This window comes from Zalophus californianus, chromosome 14, assembly GCF_009762305.2.
Source record: "Zalophus californianus isolate mZalCal1 chromosome 14, mZalCal1.pri.v2, whole genome shotgun sequence".
Lineage (NCBI taxonomy): Eukaryota > Metazoa > Chordata > Mammalia > Carnivora > Otariidae > Zalophus > Zalophus californianus.
The window spans coordinates 58,447,124-58,467,478 of NC_045608.1; the positions used below are offsets into that span (position 1 = coordinate 58,447,124).

Consider the following 20,355-nt stretch of genomic DNA (forward strand, 5'->3'; position numbering starts at 1 on the left):
CTGCCCCACATTTCTCCAGAACCTGCCTTTGGTCTTGGTCAGATGAGCAGAATTTTGGCTGGGATCGTGTGGGTTGACGCGAAGGGAGATTGCAGACTGAGCATTCTCAGCTAATGCCTCTGTTTATTTGTTGATTTCTAATGAGAATATGGCTGTGGCCTTTATGGGGTTCCTAGGCCACACAGGAGTGAGTGAGAGGACTTTTGGCCTCTGGCCTAGGATCCTGCCCCTCCTTTCTCCAAATTAGCTGTTTTACTTCTCCTGCTAGTGATATGTGGTTAATTGTGTCTTTGTTTAGTTAAGCCTTATTATGGAGTGGCGTGTGAGTGTGCAGGTCTGTGAGATGTGTGTATGTTCATGTGTGTATCTCTGTGTGCATGTGTGTGTGTCAGTATGTTTCCATGTGTATGTATCTGTGAAATCTTGTGCACGTGTTGGTATTAGCTGTATTTTTGAGAGGTTGTGTACTTATGTATATGAGTATCGCTCTGAATGTCCATATTTGAGTGTGTTCCTATGTGTGTCTATGAGTGTGTATTTAGTTGTGAATGTGTCTATATGTGTGTGTAGATGTGTATCTGTATGAGGGTGTGTCAGTTATCTCTGACATGTCTACATGCTTGCATGAGTGTGAGTGTGTGTGTGTGTGTGTGTGTGTGTGTGTGTGTGTGTGTGTGTGTGTGTGTGTGTTCGGAGCCATAGAAGGCAGTGAGGAAGCTTTAAGAAAACATTAGCCTGTAATGTCACATGGCTTCAGTTTCCCCATCTATAAAAGGAAGGGGATGCAAGAGATGATCTTTATTTACATCTGTAAAGGGAGCTGCAATCATAGAAATGTGGTGGGCTTGAAAATACAATGAATTTGGGAGCAAATTCTGTCTCCACGCCTCCCTAGCGCGTAACCTGGGTCGAGTTACTGCCCTCAGAGCTTCCGTTTCCTTGGCATTCAAAGGGGCACACAGACATCTCTGTCGCAGTTTTGTCACGAGGATTTGATGAGATAAAATAAGCGAGAGCCCTGGGTGTGTGTCATGTAGTAGGCGCTTGGTCAATACTCCCCCCTGTCCATCCTTGAGCCCTGATGTCATCCTGTCGTCCTATTTCCAAGACAGCAGGACTGTGAGAGCTTCCTGTGGTCTGATGGGGGTGCTGGCACTTAACACATGATAATGACCCCAGAGATTTTAACTTTTTCACCACATTTTCCCTCATCTCAGCTCATTCCATCCACATGATGACCCTAAGAGGTGGGATGAGCAGGTGTCACTGCATTGATTTAAGAGAGGAGGAAGCTGAGACTCGGAGTGAGAAAGCAGAGTGGGGCAGAGATGCAGGTGTCCAGCTCCTGGATGCAGTGCATCCGTGGGGCACCAGCCACCTCTGCAGCCGGCAGCGTCTGGAGCACTGAACACCGCCTGCTTCCAGGGGCCCCTGTGAGGACGGAAGCCCCTCTTGAACTCTCAGGCCCAAATCGGAGGAGCCTGCCCATGACCCCCAGATGCACACAGACCATCCTCTGAATAGATCTGGGGAATCAGCCCTGTGCACAGAAATTGCAGGTCTGACTTCGTGAAGGGCGGCTGGTCATTCCCAGAGCCAGCTCTGATCTGCCTGCAAGAAGCGGATTTCTCTTCCCCGCAAAAGCCGATGGAGTGGACACCCAGAGCCAGATTCCTTAGCCTCATCACCCACCTTACTTACAAGATAAGACTCTAAGTAATGTTTCCTGGTTTCTGAAATCAAGACCACTGTAGAGCAGCGTGGCCTGGCTCCCAGGAGAGTAGGGGAGAAGACAGTCTCAGGCTACTGAACGAGGCCAGCCTTTCAAGGCGATGTCTCAGAAGGGGGTACACTCCATTTCACATTTAACTTTGGGCAGGTTTGTGGGGGAAGGGCCTCAAACAAATCATTTTTTAAATTATGCTTGCCTTTGGGCCAGGGGCTGCGCAGCAGGCCGGGCCTCAGGAATCTGCCTAGCTGGTCTGCAGCCAGGCCTCTGCCCCCCATCGGTTTGCTTTTGCCCCCTTCCCTGGCTTGCCAGCCCGGTTCTGAGCCGTAGCTGCTCTGCTGTATTCTGGCAGGATTTGACCAGATTGTAATTTTCCTTCATGAGCCCTTTTCCATTTTTCTTTATGTAAAAGGTATCAACTATACCTGGTGGCAATAGGGATAAAAAGTGGTAATATAAAAGAAAGCACTTTACAGATTAAAATACTATACAAATGGAAGGCCTACTGTAATAGAAATGAAATATATAATTTAGCATCTATGATACAGTACGTAATATGCGTGGTTTGACTTTAAATGCCCGAAACACCTCAGTGCCTAGGTTACATAGGTACAGTGTAACATACAACTTAATTTGGTATATAACGTGTTTTATAGTATGTACTGTGATCCATAGGATTACATAATATCTTATGACATATCATACTTCTAGCACAGAGGAGAGTAGCATCAGAATCATTTGACATTAGGCTATTTTGGCATTCGAAACACCAGCCCCAGATTTGTGACTTTAACCGCTAGGGCTGGGAGGGAGAAAATGAAAAATAGGAAGGGGGAAGAAATCTCCATGGACCAGCAATGGGGCCCACTGGGCCGGGGGGGGGTTCCCTGGGAAGGCAGAAACTCCAGGAATAGGTCTGGGGAAAGGGAGTAGCAGGGAGAGGGCCCTCTCGGGAGGAGGTGGGAGAGTCTCGCTTGGCGGTGATTGTCCCCACTATTTATGAAGCCAGATGAGGAGCTATAGGGCTTGTGGTGGCCCCCGTGTCTGCTGATTAGCTGGAGATTATATTGATGATGTAATAAAAATTCACTTTGTCTATTAAGTTTCACCAGAACAATCAGGAAAGATTAGATAAAAATCAGAGGAAATGAATAACAGACGGGAGGAGGAAAGCCATGAGCCTCACTCTCTGCCATGGTCCCCCTCTGTCTCCCTTTTCCCTGCCTCCAATGGGGCATGAATGAAGATGCCTCCACCCCAGCACCCAGGCAAAGCTAGCTAGAAACATCCCCGAGCTGGGCTGCTGTTAGGGAGAGTCTTGCACTCAGACATGACACTGGTTTAAGTTTACGGACCATGTTTAATATTTGATTAGACCTTTGGCAAGGCGGCCTCCTGCTGGGGGAGGAGCAGGGTGATGAGCCCTTCAGTTGCCTGGGTCCCCCTGGCCCTGCAGTACCGGAGGAGGAATCCTGCATTCCTGGCGATGCAGCTTGAGGCCAGGCAGACCCGTGCCCTTACGAGTAGCCAGGGGCCTCCCAGCCTCACAGTGAACCCCTCTAGCCTGGCCTGTGCCCAGATCCCCCCATTAGAGATGTTTCTTATGGTTACAGCCCAGGCTCTAAAAGGTCCCTGTACGAGGCACATGTCACCAGAGATGGTAACACATTAATGTCCATTAGCCGCCAGGGACACATCTGCCCAGTTTGATTTGTCAGATCAGCAGGGGGCAGGACTTTGAAAGGCTAGGAAAAGGAGGTCACTCTGGGTCGAGGGCCATTGTCCCAGGAGGGTGGGGAGGCCTGGGAGTGCTGGGGCTTGGGGTATGTGGCCTGGGGGTAGCAGGGGGCAGAGTAGAGGAGGCTGCCATACCCTGCCAGGAGCGGAGTGGAGCAGTTACTCCAGCGCCATTACAGAGTCTGGGTCTGCTCTCCCTCTGAGACCCTCCTGGGGTCAGGGAGATGCCAGGAGTCAAGGTCTGTGGAAGGCCTAAAGAGGAGAGTTTGCCTCCCCTAAAAAGTCGGCTACAACACTGCTGTTTGGGGCCCCAGAGGTCACCTCATTATTCCTGCTCCTCTGGGCTGGCTTTCTCTCCTGGTGATGGAGAAGAACCCTCATTGTTCCCCCGCAGTAAATGGACTGCCCAGGAGCCCTAGCACCCTTGCCCAGACCGGGAGCAGTTCTTCCTGGGATCTATCAAGATGCCTCCAACTGCAAGGCCATTGTCACCCCAGGAAGCACTGTTCCCTGGCTCCATCCCCACTGCTCGGCTGCCCCCAGCCGTCCTTGAGCTGGGGATGGGCACAGAGGAAGGGTGGAGGGTATGGGACGATTTTAACCTCCAGAACCTCTTAGTTTATCTCTGGGACATTCAGCTGAGTGAGCCTGTGGGGACAATCTGGATGCCTGCCTTGGTGACAGGGAAGCTGGCCACAGGTTTAAATATTCCATGAGTAATTTCTCAGCCCGAGTGGGCTGCAGATGGGACAGCTGAAGGACACTGCAGCCCCAAAGCCGGTGAGGACAGCCCTTGCAGGTCCTGTGTGTGTCACTCACTTCCTGGGACAGAACTGTAACCTCTTCATCTAGTCCTGACCTCCACCGCTTCTCCCTCAGTCAGACTGGTGGTGGGTCTCGATTTATTCAAAGTGAGAAAGTCCTTTGTCCACTAGCCTGAGAAGGAGACTTCACTGCAGTGGGACAGAACCAAAATGTAATGACGAGACGAAACAAAGCAATGGGGCCCATCAGCAATCCAGCCTCCCAGCTCTGTCTCGTTCCTGTGTACCAGCCTTGGCTTCTGCCACTCCTTACTACCTGGGTGCCCAGGGCCAAGCTCCCCTGGGCAGGAAGCCTGTACTCCTATATTATTACTTCTTTTTTTGGGGGGGTTCTCTCATTCCTCATACAGGGCCTATGCACTGGGTGCCTCTATATTTGTGGGTTTGCTGCCCTCTGTCCCATCCAGTTATTTGGTCGTGGTGGTGAGGATGCGTCCCCACCCTCCAAGGGGAGAGCTTGACTTCCAGAGCCCCTGAGTTGCACACGAATCTGTGCCTCCTTGAGGGAGGACTATCTGCCCCATGGGACCCAGGGCTTCCCCGTGGGGGGCACGGTGTGTCCCCCCACCAGACTGGAATGCCTTATATGCTCTCCACTTTGCAGGAGCCTGACTTTTTCCCATGAGGGGACGTTTGGGGGTGTCACAGAGACCAACTGCGGTTGGGTCGATGATGTCCCTGCTCTTGCCTCAGCAGGCTTCCCCTCTTGCCTCCTCTGGCCTTGGGGACCCTGTCCTCCCTGCTACGTGGCCACGGCTGTGGGCCAGACTTTTAAGCATCGGCTCAGCTGAGACGGTTCAGAATGTTCAGAGTTAATGAATGCTTTGCAGAGAAACTTGGGAAACTAGGGAGAAACAAACTAGGGCCTTGGCCACAGTGTGAGGAGCAGACAGGGGTTTCATGCCAAAGGGACAGGAGTCTAGCTGCCCCCTGGCTCCAGCTCCTTGGGTGTGGCCTGGGGCCCTGCTCCTGCATGCTCCCCTCCCCTCTCTGCTGTCCATCATTGCAACCACATCTGCAAGCGCCATTCATTGAAGCCTAAGGGCATGCTCTCCCCCGTACTGAGACACTGCCTTGTAATTCCTGCTCCTGTCCTCTCTCTAGGGACACACTCAGCTGCCCTATCCCGGGCCTCACCCTTTCCTTCTCATTCCAGTGGATTTTCAAACTTGTTCAACACAGTGGCAACAGAATTGACTCTAAAATAAACAGTTTAGGAGTGCCTGGGTGGCTCGGTAGGTTAAGTGTCCAACTCGTGATTTCAGCTTAGGTCATGACCTCATGGGTCCTGAGATCAGGCCTCCCCTTGGGCTCTGCGCTTGGCGGGAAGTCTGCTTGAAGATTCTCTCCCTCTGCCCCTCCCCCACTCTTTCTCTAAATTAAACAAATAAATCTTAAAAAAATAAAATAAATCTAACAGTTTACTTATTGAGATAATTAAGATGAGCATAAGGAAGGTCTTATTTTTCAACAAAAAGACTTTTTAAAATTGGGACAAAAATGAAGCACGGACATAAGTCAGTACCTCTGTGCTTTTCTCCTTCAGTCTCATGACCAATGTGACCCGAGGTTCCAGCCTCTGTTGGACCTGGTGGCCCATGTGCCATAGACCCCTAGGTGATCGGTCCTCCAACCAGATGTGTTTCATCAGGCACAGGGCTGAGTGTACACGCCTGTGTGTGTGTGTGTGTGTGTGTGTGTGTGTGTGTCCTGTGGGGGGCATTTGCAAAAGTTGAGGGATATATTGGGGCACCTGGGTGGCTCAGTTGGTTAGACACCTGCCTTCAGCTCAGGTCATGATCTCAGGGTCCTGGGATCGAGCCCCGCATCGGGCTCCCTGCTCCACGGGGAGCCTGCTTCTCCCTCTCCCACTCCCCCTGCTTGTGTTCCCTCTCTCGCTGTGTCTCTCTCTGTGAAATAAATAAATAAAATCTTAAAAAAAAAAAAGTTGAGGGATATAGCAGTTTGGATTTAAACTCCTTACAAGTCCTAAGTATGGAAAAGATTCTGGTGCCCAATAATACGGAATTAAGAATAAAACCCATGTTGAGGGGCGCCTGGGTGGCTCAGTCATTAAGCGTCTGCCTTTGGCTCGGCTCAGGTCATGGTCCCTGGGTCCTGGGATCGAGCCCCGCATCGGGCTCCCTGCTCCGCGGGAAGCCTGCTTCTCCCTCTCCCACTCCCCCTGCTTGTGTTCCCTCTCTTGCTGTGTCTCTGTCTGTCAAATAAATAAATAAAAAACTTTTTAAAAAAATTTAAAAAAGAATAAAACCCGTGTTGAACTGTAAACTAATCATTCACTTTGGTAATGGAACGAAACTCAAATTCCCGTTTTAACTACAATACTTTCTGGATTTTTCTGATTCTCCTCTCTTGCTTCGTGTGGCTCTGTTTTGCTGCTGCCCCAGCTCGGGCCCAGTGAGGGATCTGGCCCAGGGTCCCGGGCCTCCCCTTGGAGCAGAGAGCTCCCATGCTCTCTGTAGGAGAGTGGCCCACCGGCACCCTGTGAGGTATAAGGAGAGGGGCGAGGGAGAGGTCCGCTCTGCAGCTCCTCCAGGGTGAGCCGGGCAGCCACAGGAGCAGCGCCTGCCTCGGCAGGGGCCCCGTGCTGGAAAGCAGCAAGTTCTCCCTCTCACCGTCAGATGGCAGGCGACCGCTGGTGGACAGGGGAGCATTTCCTCACACACAGTAGGTAGAGGAAGGGTCTAGAGGAGGGGCCTGGCTTCTGGGCTCTTGGCCGTTCTCCTAGAGTTCCTTAGATCCAGGTTCTTGGGTCCAGGAGGGGGCACGCGGCGCTGTGGATGGAGGACGACCTTGGCGCCAGGACCCATCCTCCTCACGGGCCCTTGGTGGCTGCGCCGAGTCTGGGCTGGTTTGGAAGCAAGTCCAGACACCTGGGAGCTGATCTGGGTGGTCTGGGGGCTGCGCCTCTGCTAGGAAGGCTGGGCCACTAGCACTGGGGAGGGAGCACGGAGTGTGGCCAAGGCCCTTGGTCGGAGGGCTGGATGTAAGCACGTGTGGGCAGAACTCTGAATGTGCCTGCAGCCGGGGGGAGGGGAGACAGGTCAGAGGAGGGTAGATGTGGCCCGTTGGCTGAGGCCCAGATGCTCCCTATGGGAAAGGGTGCATCCAGCCCTCAGAACCTCGATCTCCCATTCCAGCCACGGGCACCACTTCCTCACCCTCCTTTACGGTCGAAGCTCTCTCCCTTGCACTTTCACGTTCCATCTCCTATCGTCCGTCACCAGCCATGGGACCTGGCCTCTACGGCAGGCTCCCTTCCAGCTGCCTCCACAGGGTCTGGGAACAGAGAGGAGGAATGATCCAAAGGCTTAGTGGGCTTTCCCTGCCAGCCCTGTTCCCTTTCTTCTGAGGAGCCCCCAGCCACTGGGATTCTCTCCTTTCCTCTCCTCCCTTCCACATACCGCCCAGGGCTGCCAAGGACGGTCAGGAACATCCTGAGCTGGGGCTCTGGCAGGCAAGGGAGTGAGGGGTCAGGGGCATGCCTGAAGGGAATTCCAAAGCCAAGGATACAATGGCCTTCCCTTTCCTTCCTTCTCACCGTGACAAGAGGTGAGCCTCAGTGAGCAATGACTTTCCCAAGTCCAGAATATTCCTGACCCCACCAGACTCTGAGCCCCTGGCTCTGCTCGTCCCAAGAACCCAAACATGGGGACTGATTTGATTGGGTGCCTTTCTTCCTGGGACCTCTAAGTTGAGGAGTTCACACTGGCGTCTCCCAGGGCCAGTATCCCACCACATAACTGGGGATATTGCTTCAGGCCCATGAGACCCCCTAGGAGATGGACCACTTCACACAGCGGGTGCAAGGATGCTCTCTGTGCCTCATCCGGTGAGACAAAGCCAAGCCAAGTATTGATTTGACAGAAAGATATGGATATGTTGGGTGGATAATGGTTAGGAGATCCTATTTCTTTCTTGTCCTGTTCAGAGAACACCTCTCCTCTGCCTCACCTCACTGGAAAGCAGAGGCCGGATGAGGGAGAGTGTTCTCATCAGTCACCCAGGGACTGATGAGAACATTCCCCCTGGGCTCCTTCCAGGAGTTCAAGACCATGAAGCCTCTGGGACTAAGGTCCCCCTCTCCCACCATGGCAAGCACTACCAACATCGTCGCCTCTCCGTATATTCTTAGAACCAGTCAATATGATTAATTTTACATGGCTATAATTTCCTGCTGCTGCCGTGGAGCCCTCCCAGCCTCACCCATCAGCAGCGACATGATACAGTTTCTGGTTATATTGGTCAACCAAGATATTGATATTATTAATAATGGATATCTATATGCTGACCTTTGTCCACACAACTGAATCACTCTGAGCTGGCTGTCACATTTCTTTAAGAGCTATTGATAAGCCCATTACTGGAAGGGCATGAACAGTCTTAGGTGTGGGCTTTTCACTCACCTTCAAGCATCTCCTGTGAGAATCTACCCTTGTCAGAGGAGTTGCTGTGGGTACGGCAGTGTGTGCAAGACAAAGTCTGCATGCAGGGGCCCGTGTGGGGAGTGTATGAACGTGTGTGTGCACATGTGTATGTGAGTATGCACGTGAGTGTGCATATGAACGTGTGTGTATGAGTCTGTCTTGCACACTGGCCCTTTTAGAGCTGATCAAATAGTCAATTAGAGCATTATAGGGAGGTAGCAGAATCAGAGGGTTCCTACAAATATACTGTGATGTAGTGTTTGATCTTTGGATGCCTCTTGTCTCCTAGGACTTGCGCAGGAGGCTTGGCTTTATAAGGACATTACCAGGTTGATGCCTTGTTCTCTCAATGTACCTGCCAGGCCAGTGGCAACACTTGCTGGCAGCAGGCTGGCCAGAACCAGGCACAGGGAGGTGTGCTGAAGGCCATGCTGCAGGCTTGACTCTGGGGGCGTGCTGCTTCCAGCCTCAGTCTCTTTATCTGGGCAGTGGCAGCAAGGGATCGGGCTCCGCTTTCTTAAGGGCAGAGAGAGGAGTTTGACTCAGCTCGGCTTCTCCACCCTCTACATCTGAAACTCCTGATCAGAGGAATGCTTGACACAAGTGGTTATTTATCACATGCCGCGGGTGTGGCCCATTACCTATTAGAAGGGTTCTGTGGTAGAACGCATGCTTTGTGTGCTCCTGTGTGTCAGGACGGGCACACAGATCTCATTGCGGCATCTCTCTGTGGTTGCTGTTATTCCTACCTGCACGGACAGGGGTGTCAGGGACAGTGCCTCTATCAAGTCAGGCGACAGGGATCTGTTCCTGTTTGGACCCAGACACGCTCGCTTGTCAGGGGAGCCCCTCACTTGCCCCTGTAAAGGGAAGCCGGCTAGCTAGAGAAATCTTTTGGATCCTCAGACATAGTGTATGAATAAACCAGACATGGATTAATTAGGTGTGACTGCATCATTAAATTAGAATAATGAACAAACAACCACGTATGGCATTCAAATTTGCCTAGAACGACTCCAAGGGTTGCTTTCAAGTAAGTCACCTGACAGTTTGTAGGTTTTGGGGACTCTGGAGAGTGAGGTTCCCATCCTATCTTGAGAAGTGAATTCTTTAGGCACCACCTAACCCAGGCAAGGGTAATCCTTCAACGGGTGCCCGGACTCCACAACCGAATCCAAACAATGGCTTGGTTCGATACAGCATCATCTATGCACGCTTCAGCTGAGAGCATTTCTCAGAGTGAAATATGACAGTAGCACAGGTGCTCAAGAGACAGGAGGGAGAAGTTAAAGAGGTGTGAGCAGCGGATGTGAAATGCATCGATCCCATAATATTTATGTGGATGTGCACACCATCGCTTGTGCACATGCGTGCGTGCACACAAACACGCATACACACCTTCCACATTTCGGTGAATTATTTTTTCCTCTATTGACACTCCCCATTTCAGCCAGAGAGACTCAAAGGTGAAACTAGTCTCAGTTGTGTAATTTTAGAAATAGCTGCAGAATGGCAGCCCCCTACCCCCCTCGAAATCCCTGTCCTAGGACAGGGAGGCTGTGCAGCAGGAACAATTTATCTTTAACAAAGAGGAAGAAGCCAACAGCTTAAGAGGGAAGAAAATAGGAAAGAAACTCACTTGCCTTGCTGGAGAGCCGGGGGATAGCCTAATGCACGGGGGGCTTTGTTAGTAAGATCTGTTAAGTATCTAGAAACCTTTGATCTGGAGCCGCTTTTAACAAAGGTGATAATTAATTAAAGCAGAGTGTATTGCAATAAAGTAACATTGTGGTCAGTTTATGCGCTGTCCACAGCTGGCCTTCGGAAGTCTCTGTCAATTAAACTCTTGTTGGAGGCCAGCTCATTATCAATTTTTTTTCCTGAGCTTTGATCAATATTTTTGGCTCTTCTGTCCTCACAGAACCAGAACTACGTCTGTCTCCATGAGGGCACCCGTTTATTTACATCTTGCAGATGGCCACGTAGGATTTGTTCCTGAGCTGAGCTGCTGGGAATCGCTCTGTTTGAGAGCGTCAGTCAGCTCATGCTGGAGGGGAGATGCAAGGGAGGATAAGAGAAACCAAATATGGAGCAAGTAGAGGGGGAGAAGGCCTGTGAGCATATGGTCCCGAAAACATCCCCTTCTACTTCCAAAGGGATTTGGAAAAGAGGACAGTGACCCTGGGGTTTTCCACCCGGCTTCCAAGTTGGTTCTTGCGGGCAACGCTGAGGCTGCGGCTTTACACCCATCCAGGGGCCACTGAGACCAGGATGCGTGGCGACAAGGAAGTCCTCAGGGCAAACACAACAGCTCTGGACATTCCTCTGTCATCACTGTCTTGTCCTCATCATTGTCTTTTTGTCCTGGCATTTCTAACCACACCCTACGTTGCCAGGTAGAATGTGCACCTTTCTCTTTAGGCCCCACCTTGCGATTTTTGAGGGTGTCTTAATGGCAAAGAGGAGAAGGAAAAGGGGGAAATGAAGGCTGATGATAAAAGGGTTACAACCAAGTTGGGGGCTCTGTTCCCCTGCCCTATGTTATTTGGCTAAGATTAGATGCTTTTTGTGATTCTCGGAGAGTCTGTGAATTTAAAAAGGCAAAGGTAGAGGGGATGAATGTACATCTCTTGTGGAGAGACCAAAAGGAGGGCATCTTTTGTGGAGAGACCAAAAAGAGGGTCCCTACCACCCCCTCCTTGCATGGAGGGAAAATGTAGCACTCTGCTTGGAGGGGCTAGCTTGACTGACTTGGTCAAATCCTGTGTGTGTGTGTGTGTGTGTGTGTGTGTGTGTGTGTGTGTGTGTGTGTGTGTCTGTGTCTGTGTCTGTGTGTGTGTAAACACCACAAAAGAGAAGTAGGGCTGGGATGCCAAGGGGCAGCGGGTGGGGTAAGAAATGCAGTGGGTGGAGGGAATTATCTCTGCAGAGAGCCAGGTTCTGCGGCTGGCCACTCAGCTCCCAGATGGAAGGTCATTTTTAAATGAGTCAATAGGTGAGCCAGAGCAGGCAAGCATCTGAAGGGTGATGAGCGGGGGGAGATGGAACCCTTTTTTAAACCTGGACCTTTGGGTGGAGATATCGGGCAGATACACAAGAGCCACCTCCACACTGGAACTTAGATCATTGACAAATCCAAGCCATGAGTTCTGAGGTGGAGCACAGACGTGATCACGAAGACAGCGTCATCCTCCTCACATTCTCTCCTTTTCTCCATCAACCATCTCCCTAGTCATGCATACTGCCTCACAAGATGAAAACTACCCCTAACATCATTCCAGGGCCATTTGCTTTTATCATCTCTTCCCTGGATGCACAAACACACATACAAACAGAAGTTCACACACACATGCTCACACCAGCACCCACACAGGCTGTGGCATCGTCCCTCCCCCAGCCCTCCAGGACCCACAGACACATACAGATTTTCACACGCTCTAGCGCTTCTCTCTGCATGTCACATGGGATTTCCCTTCCAAGTTCAGAAACGCTGCGTTTCGGCTGCTGTCACCCAGCACTCCCAGCTTCCGGCTGGCATTTGGGCCCTACAACTTTCAGTTTCCCTTTTGCTCTGCCTATGATTTGGGGCCTCATTTTCCGTTACATTTCCCTCTCTTCTATGGCCTGCCTCCTCCAAGTTCCCTTCAAAGACATCTTTCCTGGGTCAGTTTGGAAACAGACCACTTACGGATGACGTGTGAGCTGTGTAGTGTTTTCCCCAAAACCATCCGAGGGGAGTGAGACCAGCTCTTTCCTCAGTGAAGGACGTGGTGTCTTGGTTATCTTCTCAGGCATCACTTAGAAGCCCCTCTCCCATCCTGGTCTATGAATTATAATAATGAGGATGATCATAGTAACAACAGTGAGAGTGATGGCCATGCTCAAGTCCCTGGAGTGTGGCGTGGTCACTGGGCGCCCAAAGTGCCCCCTGGAAACCAGCTCTTTGAAAGCACTCTGACAACTTTACAATATGCCTGCATTATGGGGTACATATCTATGGCGTACATTTTTATAATTGTGTTCCTTTGGGTTGGTTTTTTTTTCAAGCTGTGACTTTACTTAAGAAAAGCTTTTCTTTTTATTTTGTTTTGTGTTTGAGAAGTCACAAACATCCAGCCAACTGGAGTAGGTGGAGAGAGTGAAAGTATGCCAAGGGGGTTCTTTGAACCCAATCTAGAATCCCCATTAAAGCTGAGGGGGGAAAAGAGTGTTAACATCTCCCTGTTGAATTGCAGTGAAATCTAGGCCAGCCCTGGTTCCCATATGTGTGGGATGCGCTTAGTCATGCTTGCACATGGATGCATAGACGGCACATGTGCATATTAATTTATCTGTGTGTTGATTCCGAGGGAGTCTCTTTAAAAGATAAATGAAATTATGTACAAGCAGCAAATAACCACCAGTCTCTTCAATAAATCAATTATTTCCCTGTAATTTTTTTCTTTGCTCCTAAATAGAATACTTACAAACATCTGGGGTTTGGAGTTTTTCTATGGGGGCTGTGGCTTTGGTTTACATTAGTTTTGTAATGACCACCAGCACTTATTTTCTTTGGTGAAATTTGTAATTTTTAAAATGTTATTCTTACCTCATTTTTCATATCTCTTTCTCACAAGTCAAATCTTTCTTTTTAAAAACTGTAGGTGTGTGCCCTACCATTCTACCAGTGTCTTTCCCTGGACAGATTTAATTTTTATTTTTCAAAGTAAATTTTTTTTTAAAGTTCATCTTTAATTGAGCTGATGTCCATGCTGATACTTCCAGCTTCACTGTCTCTTAGACTCATCTGAAATCAGATAGAGCCTCACTGGCTTTAATTCACCTATCTAAGGAAATAAAAACAAAACCAAGGAGCCCTCTCGGCTAAAGTCAAGTGGTGGAAACTTGATGTTCTGAGAATTGCTACATCTTACATGAAAATATGAGACACGATTTTATGAAGATGGTCAAGAATCACCAAAACAACCATAACACTTGCCATTTCCCTTTCTCCCAGCTGCACCCCAAACCCAGGGGCTTCAGGCACTTCTTACTCAGGTATCATTGAAATGAGAGGTTGTGTATCTGGTGATGAGTCTATTTTCAAATGACATACTCTCCGGAGTTCAGCCCACACAAGGTTCCATTACTCTGTCCCCACCCTCCCTCTGGATGTAGTGTGGAAGTATAAGGGGCAAAAGTCCCTGCAGCTGTGGCTTCTGGGTTGGGAGTACTCTGGGGCTGCCAGTAGACTCGATTTTCCTCCATGCAGTGTGGGAAGATCTCAGTGAAGAGTGGTTACCCAGGCACAGATCTGTTCTGACTGGTTAACAAGAGGGACTGTGTTAGGGGCTTGACTGTTTAGATTAAAATGCATCACAGGCTCCGGGAACGAGCACACATCAGTAGTAAAGGCTGTTTAAACCTTTGGGGACAGCCCTATGTTTAGATTACATTAATTCATAAATATTATACTAAATACCACTTAAATTGGACTTAAATGACTTCAAAGATAATGCATTATAATATGGCTATCCAGAGAGCACTAGTCTTTATGTCTCCCAGTAACTCAGTCTTTGCTGCCTCCTCTCCTGCTAGACAAGACCAAAGTTATGAATGGATTGCTGGCTTGTTCATGTGTGATCCACGGACTGTGTATGTGTGTGTGTTAGCAGGCATGGGTATGCGTATGTATGTATTTTCAGTCACTGCTTCTGTTTGTTCTCCAGGAAATAAAAAGAAGAAAAGAGAAATAAATGTAAAGTGAGAGAAGGAAAGAATTAGACTAGTGGGTGACCTCTTCCCTTCCCCAAGGGAGAAAAATTCTATAGGAAGGGGAAAAATTGGTCCTCAGCTCACTTCTGTTGCTACCCAGGGAGTTTGCCTCTCTCCTCTCTAATCAATAGTACAATATCTTTCTCTTTGGAACCTGGAAAAAGCAATCTTTCTCAAAGTGCTTCTAATGGGGGAAGAAAAGAAGACTCTGAGTTAGCCCAGAGAGTTTGCATTAAATTAGGTTTTCTGCTTTAGGTGTTATTTCTTTGAATTGTAATTCTGGGCTTTTTTTCTTCCTTTCTCTCTTTGCCTAGCACCCACATCTCCCCCAACCCTCCGCCCAAGTGCTTTCTGGTCTCCAGGGGGTGAATTTACTTTTACAGTAATTACCCCAGTCCACAACTGCTATTTGCTGCCTCCCAAGCCCAACAGCCTTTCTCTGCAACGGCTGGGTTTGCTCCACAACACCCACCCACTCCCTCCTCCACAGACTCCCAATTTGACTGGAGTAATTGCCTTTTAAGGTTCACTCTACGCATGGCAGGTATTCCATTAACCCTTAGAACTCCTTCCTTCTTTAGTTACCTGAAATGGCAGGTGGCCAACAAATGGATACCCACCTGAAATCTCATGCATTTAATTTAATTTTTACTTATTTTTCTCTTCTTTTCTCTTCTTCTCTTTCTTTCTTCCTTTTCTCTTTCTTTCTTTCTTTTTTTTTTTCTTTTTTTGCCCAATAACATGCAGATGCTATCCACACTGGAGGTCAATATCCTGTCATGTCTTTCAATTTTATCCCAGAATGATTCATTAGAAGTTAGAAATTCAAGAAGGGGAAAGAAAGAGCCACAAACATGCCCTGAAACCAGGCTTAACAAAGGCATGTTTCTATCCTTAGCTTCATGTTGTCAATTTAGAGTTGGGGAAAATTTAGAAGCCAAATGCAACCCTCATTCTTCAAGCCTCATCATGCTTTCTGACTTAAAAGTAATTAATCACCAATGGCAAGCGAGTAATTTTTTAAGGTGGCCGGAGGCTTATTTTATCAGGATTAGCTAATAAATCAGGCTGTATCTCTAAAAGAGGAGTTCAAACTCTTCTAGGACTGAATAAACCAGACCTTAGAGACTGTCTCAGTTATTCAGCTCTCCTGGAGCTTCCAAGCACTGTTAGAGACATTGTGGCCCAACCTTGACTCTAAAAATCCGAGGGATAGAGAGGCAGGAAGTTTCATAGGGAAAAATATATATGCTCAGGCTCTGAAGGGTGAGCTGCGACAACGAGACACCCAGCATGCCAGAGCCAACGGGCCTGCCTGCGACTGACTGAACCAGTTTAGGGAAACAATTATTTAGAAAACGAAGTTTTGCTTGTTCTAGGAATCCTGGCCAGATATGTGATTGTATATGTATGATACATATGAAGTAACTATAACATAACCTTCTCTAGCTTCCTGATGCAAATGATGATAATTCTACTTCTTTGCTGTAATACAGGGAGTCCAAATAACATCAAAAACATAGTGATGATACCAGCAAGGGATTGTGAGAAGAAACCAAGGAATATTGTTAAAGTTTATCTTCATTTGGAATAAAGAAGTAAATAAAGTGCTCCAAACCCGGATCTCTTAAGAAGCTCAAATCTCCACAACTGTCTTTTGCCTCTGGTGGGTTCTGATTTTTTTTAACTTTAAAATCTTAAATCACCACAAGAACTGATCATTAAGATGGGCAAAGGATTTCCCTATTTATGCTTTTTAAATTTTCATTATTACTATTTTTAAATCTGGGGACATATTAGAATGACAAAGGTTTGATACAAACCTTGATTAGCTTCTAGGGAGCTTGATTGGAAAGGGGAAAAACTACAAAGATATGGTTGACTTGAGAGGGAGGGCGGAAAAAAGGAAACAAATGTTATTTCAAAGACTGCCTCCCCATTTCACCTTTCCAGGCTCTCTTCTGATCAGACAGACATTTTCTCCATATTGGAGAAAGCTTGGTTTGTCTCTCCATTACAGCCCCCACCCTCACCCCACCCCAACAAACCCAGTATATTTCCATTCTGCTGTGTTTCTATGCTACTCAACATGCCATTAACTTTAAGATTTACTCCTCAGCAGGCAAGCTGGAAGATGCTAAAGCCAATAAAAACTGCTCTCTGGGACTCCAACTATGAAGAGTTTGGAGCTCTGCTTAGTATTCGGATGAAGGGAGGGCTGGAGGAGGGAGGGAGGTTGTGATAGTGAAAACCACTGCTGCTTAGAGAGCCAGACAGCTCTGCGCTCTGCACCTAATGTGCCGGAGGATCAGCTCTGTTCATAGCCCATTTGTGGCCAAGGATGAGGCTGTTCTCTGTGTGTGGGTGGGTGTGCGTGTGCGTGTGTGTGTTTTCATCTTTAAAACCACCAGCTCTAACACAGGATCTTCAGTGGCTCTCCACACTACTGTTTATTAAAAACGGAACGTCCATACACATCCCTTACAACTTCCTTAGCCCGGTGCTCCTTCCCTGCCTGACGATCAATCTCTCTCAGAAAGCATTTAACTTGCCCACACAGCTCCAGCCCGGATTAATCCCCACTGCACATCCTATACATTACTGTTAGGGAGCGGAGCACTGGGCTAATTTCGTCACCCACCAGCCACCCACACACGTTCTACAACTGAACACGTTTGGGGATCTGCCTTAAAGATAATAAAACAAGGAGAAAACAGGCAGGCTGCAGACAATTCTCATGACCACTTTCCTAAAAAGTTGCTGGGTTTTAATTCTTTGATTATTCTGTTTCCCCCTCCCCCAAGCACTCACTAGCAATGATTGCTTCGAGGGAGAGCAATAATGGACTATAAACCTCTCTGCATGGTGAGTTTGGGATAATTTAGGCTACACCCTTCAAAATGCATATCTTGCACACACAGATTTTTCCCCCCAAAGCTTCGCTTTCCTGAGAAGAGGATCATTCAGTCTTCGCGACCCCCCACTCCACCCAGGGGATGGCTGGTTCCTTGCTAAATCTTGCCTTAGGTTTTGTCCCTCCTTCCTTCAAATCTCAAACACCCCCTCCCCCACCACTCACACCACAACCGGATTATTGAGGCACATAGCTAGACAGGGAGAGTTTACTGTTAAATTGATAGCAAAATAAAAATATCTCCCCGAATCTGTCACCTCTCTTCTTTTTAGACGGCTGCGCTCCTGCTACTCTGGCCCGGAGCGGAGAAGGAGGAGACCATCTCCTCTTAATATTTTCAGCACCACGGCGATGGACAGCACCCTCGGTCCCTGGCCCGCTGAGCGCCCGCCAGTCTGCTCAGCGTCCCGGGCTTGGCCAGTGCAGCTGTCCCCGTCCCAATCTTTCAAGTCGCTGCACCCAAAAATCCAAGCCCCGTTTCCCCTCGATCCTCTCTCTGTTTCTTTCCATATTCTGCTTCCGCTGCTCTCCCCACCGCACCGCTTCTACCAGCTCCTCGCCCAAAACCCAGCCTTGCCCCAGCGAACAGCTCCCCACGCACCCCAGTCCTGGTCTCTGCTGCCCGAGCGCCTCCCTCCTCGGCGTCCGCCCGAGGCTCCCTCTCGCGCAGTCTCCCGCTCGTCCGTCGCCGGCCGGCCGGCCGGCCCGCCCGCTCCTTCTCCCCGGCAAAGTTGGGAGGGAAAGGTGCACTCACCTTTGTGCATGCCTGTGAACCTGTCCTTCAGAACCGTAAGCTCGTAGATCTTGCCGAACTCCTCGAAGAGGGGCTTGAGGTCCTTCTCATCCAGGTTGCGGGGGATCTGCCCAATGAACAGCTTGATGGCATCGTGGTCCTTCATGGGAATGGTCGACGGGTTCCCCGGGCTGTGGCTTAATCCGTTCATGTGCCCGGCGCTGCCCGGGCTGCTGCCGAGCCCGTTGGTACTGAGGCTCGCGTTGTCAGCCTGTCCGTTTGCTAACGTGGCCATCTTTATATACATAGAGAAAATCTTCTTTCCTTTTATTCTTTCTCGCTCGCACTCTCTCGCTCTTCTCCCTCGCAAGCTCGCTCGCGCTCACACACGCACACGCATACACACACTCGGGTTCTCTCCCCCTCGGTTTCTCTACACCTCGCTCTCCTCTCGCTCTCTGCTCTCTCTCTTTCTCCTCTCTTCTCTCGCTCGCTCGCGCTCGCGCTCTCTCTCTCCTCTCCCCGCTCTCTCTCTCCCTCCCTCTCTCCTCTCTCTCCCTCTCTTTCTCTCTCTCTTTCTCTGTCTGATCTGATTTTTTCTTTTTTTCCCTTTTCTTTCCTTTTTTTTGTTTTTTCTTTTCTTTTCTTTCTTTTTTCTTTTTTTTTCTTCTTTTTCTTTTTTTTTCTTTTTTTTCTTTTTTTTCTTTTTTTTTTACGTTGAACAGACAGGATCTCTGTCCTTTCCGTTTAAACAGGCTGGACCGGTTCAAGTTCCCAGTCAGACCAGGGGTGGGGGCGGCGAGTGAGTGCGCGCGGAGGAGGGGGGCACGGGGCCCGGAGAGGGCGAGACGGGGGGGGCTCCCGCGCGGCGGCGGGCGGCGGCCGGGAGCAGGACGGCGTGGGGCGGCGCCGGCCCCGCCGCGCCTCCCCCGTCGGCGGCCCCGGCGAGCGGCGGTGGTACAGTCCGAGACAGCCCCCGGCTATAAATAGCGCCAGGCGCATGGCTCTTCGGGAGGCGCTGAGATTCCGGGCCCGGCGGCCGCGGGGAGCGGGTGCCCGTTAGGAAGGGGGCTGCTGGCTTCCTCTTTGCCTTTTGGGGGTTCTTTTTGTAATAGCAGCAGATGCAACTTTTTTGTATTTTTAAAACATTGATTTTCATTTCGTGTGGGTATGTAGGGGGGGGCGTTATCCACCGAGCTGCGCTCTATTAGGGCGCCAGGCGGGCGAAGCAAAGGCAGGGATGGCGGGCGGGGCGGCGGCGAAGGCGGCGGCGGAGGTGGAATGGGCGCTTTTTTCCTCCCATCTGGTTCCATTTATTTATTTATTTATTTATTTATTTATTTATTTATTTAGACTAGAAAAGGCGACTCGGCTTGGAGGGAGTCCGCCCAGCGATCCGAGTGCGCATTGATCAGTGTCGAGAGAAAAAAAGCTACATAAATATATATTATGTGGATAAATCTATAGACAAGAGCTCTCTCTCGCGCGCGCTCTTTCTCTCCGTGTCTCTCTGCTTTTTTCCTCCTCGAATCCCCAACCTGCCAGAGCAGCCCCAAATCTTCGCCTTCCCGCACGGCATCTACCGCCACCCGAGCCACCTGGGAGGTCGGGGCTGGGGAGCAGTTGGGCCTTGGTGGGGGCACGGGGCGTAGAGATTCGGGGCCCGACCCTCGTCCCAGCCCGCCTGGAAGGCTGGAGGTGGGTGTTTCCGTCCCGGCCAGCCTCCCCCGCCCCGAAGCGCGGCGGCTGGACCGGCAGGCGGCTGGCGGGAGGAAGGTAGGAGCCGGGCGCCTCGGCCCGCTCGCCCGCCGTGGAAGGAGGCAGGCTCTGGGTGCCGTGCTGGGTCGGTGAGCCAGCGCGAGGTACCGGCTTAATTTTGCCCTCGTCTGCTTTACTGGTTCAAATTGAAATTTTTTTCTTAATTCACCATCAAAGAAATAAAGCCCCCGAGTCGCTATCCGGGCTGCGACAAGACCCAGACTCGCGCGGCGTGCGCTGCCCCAGCGGGTTTCCTTGGCAGCGCCTCCCTCTCCAGAAGTGCGAGGCTGGGAGTCGCGTCTGAGGGCTGGAGCCGAGGGTCCGGCTGCCCAGCCCGACTTTGCCGGGTTCCCCACCGGGCCCGCCAGGGCCAGAACCTTGGCTGCGCGGGAGAGGGAGTGGCTGGCGCGGGAGCCGGGTCCAAGCAGCCCCGCCTCTGGGGGCGAATGCTGGTGGTG

The 20,355-nt window shown here is 50.1% G+C and overlaps 1 protein-coding gene across 34 annotated transcripts in view; it reads right to left on the reverse strand.

The window, feature by feature from the left end:
* The window catches only part of CELF4 (CUGBP Elav-like family member 4), a 297,038-nt gene extending 278,395 nt beyond the window's left edge, over positions 1-18,643 (reverse strand). For all 34 annotated transcript variants that reach the window (XM_027576211.2, XM_027576203.2, XM_027576187.2 and 31 more), the window contains exon 1: positions 18,161-18,643. In XM_027576211.2, coding sequence (XP_027432012.1) covers positions 18,161-18,446 — 286 coding nt within the window. In that variant the 5' untranslated portion in view covers positions 18,447-18,643. The remainder of the gene's footprint in view (positions 1-18,160) is intronic.
* Positions 18,644-20,355: the final 1,712 nt, after the last annotated feature.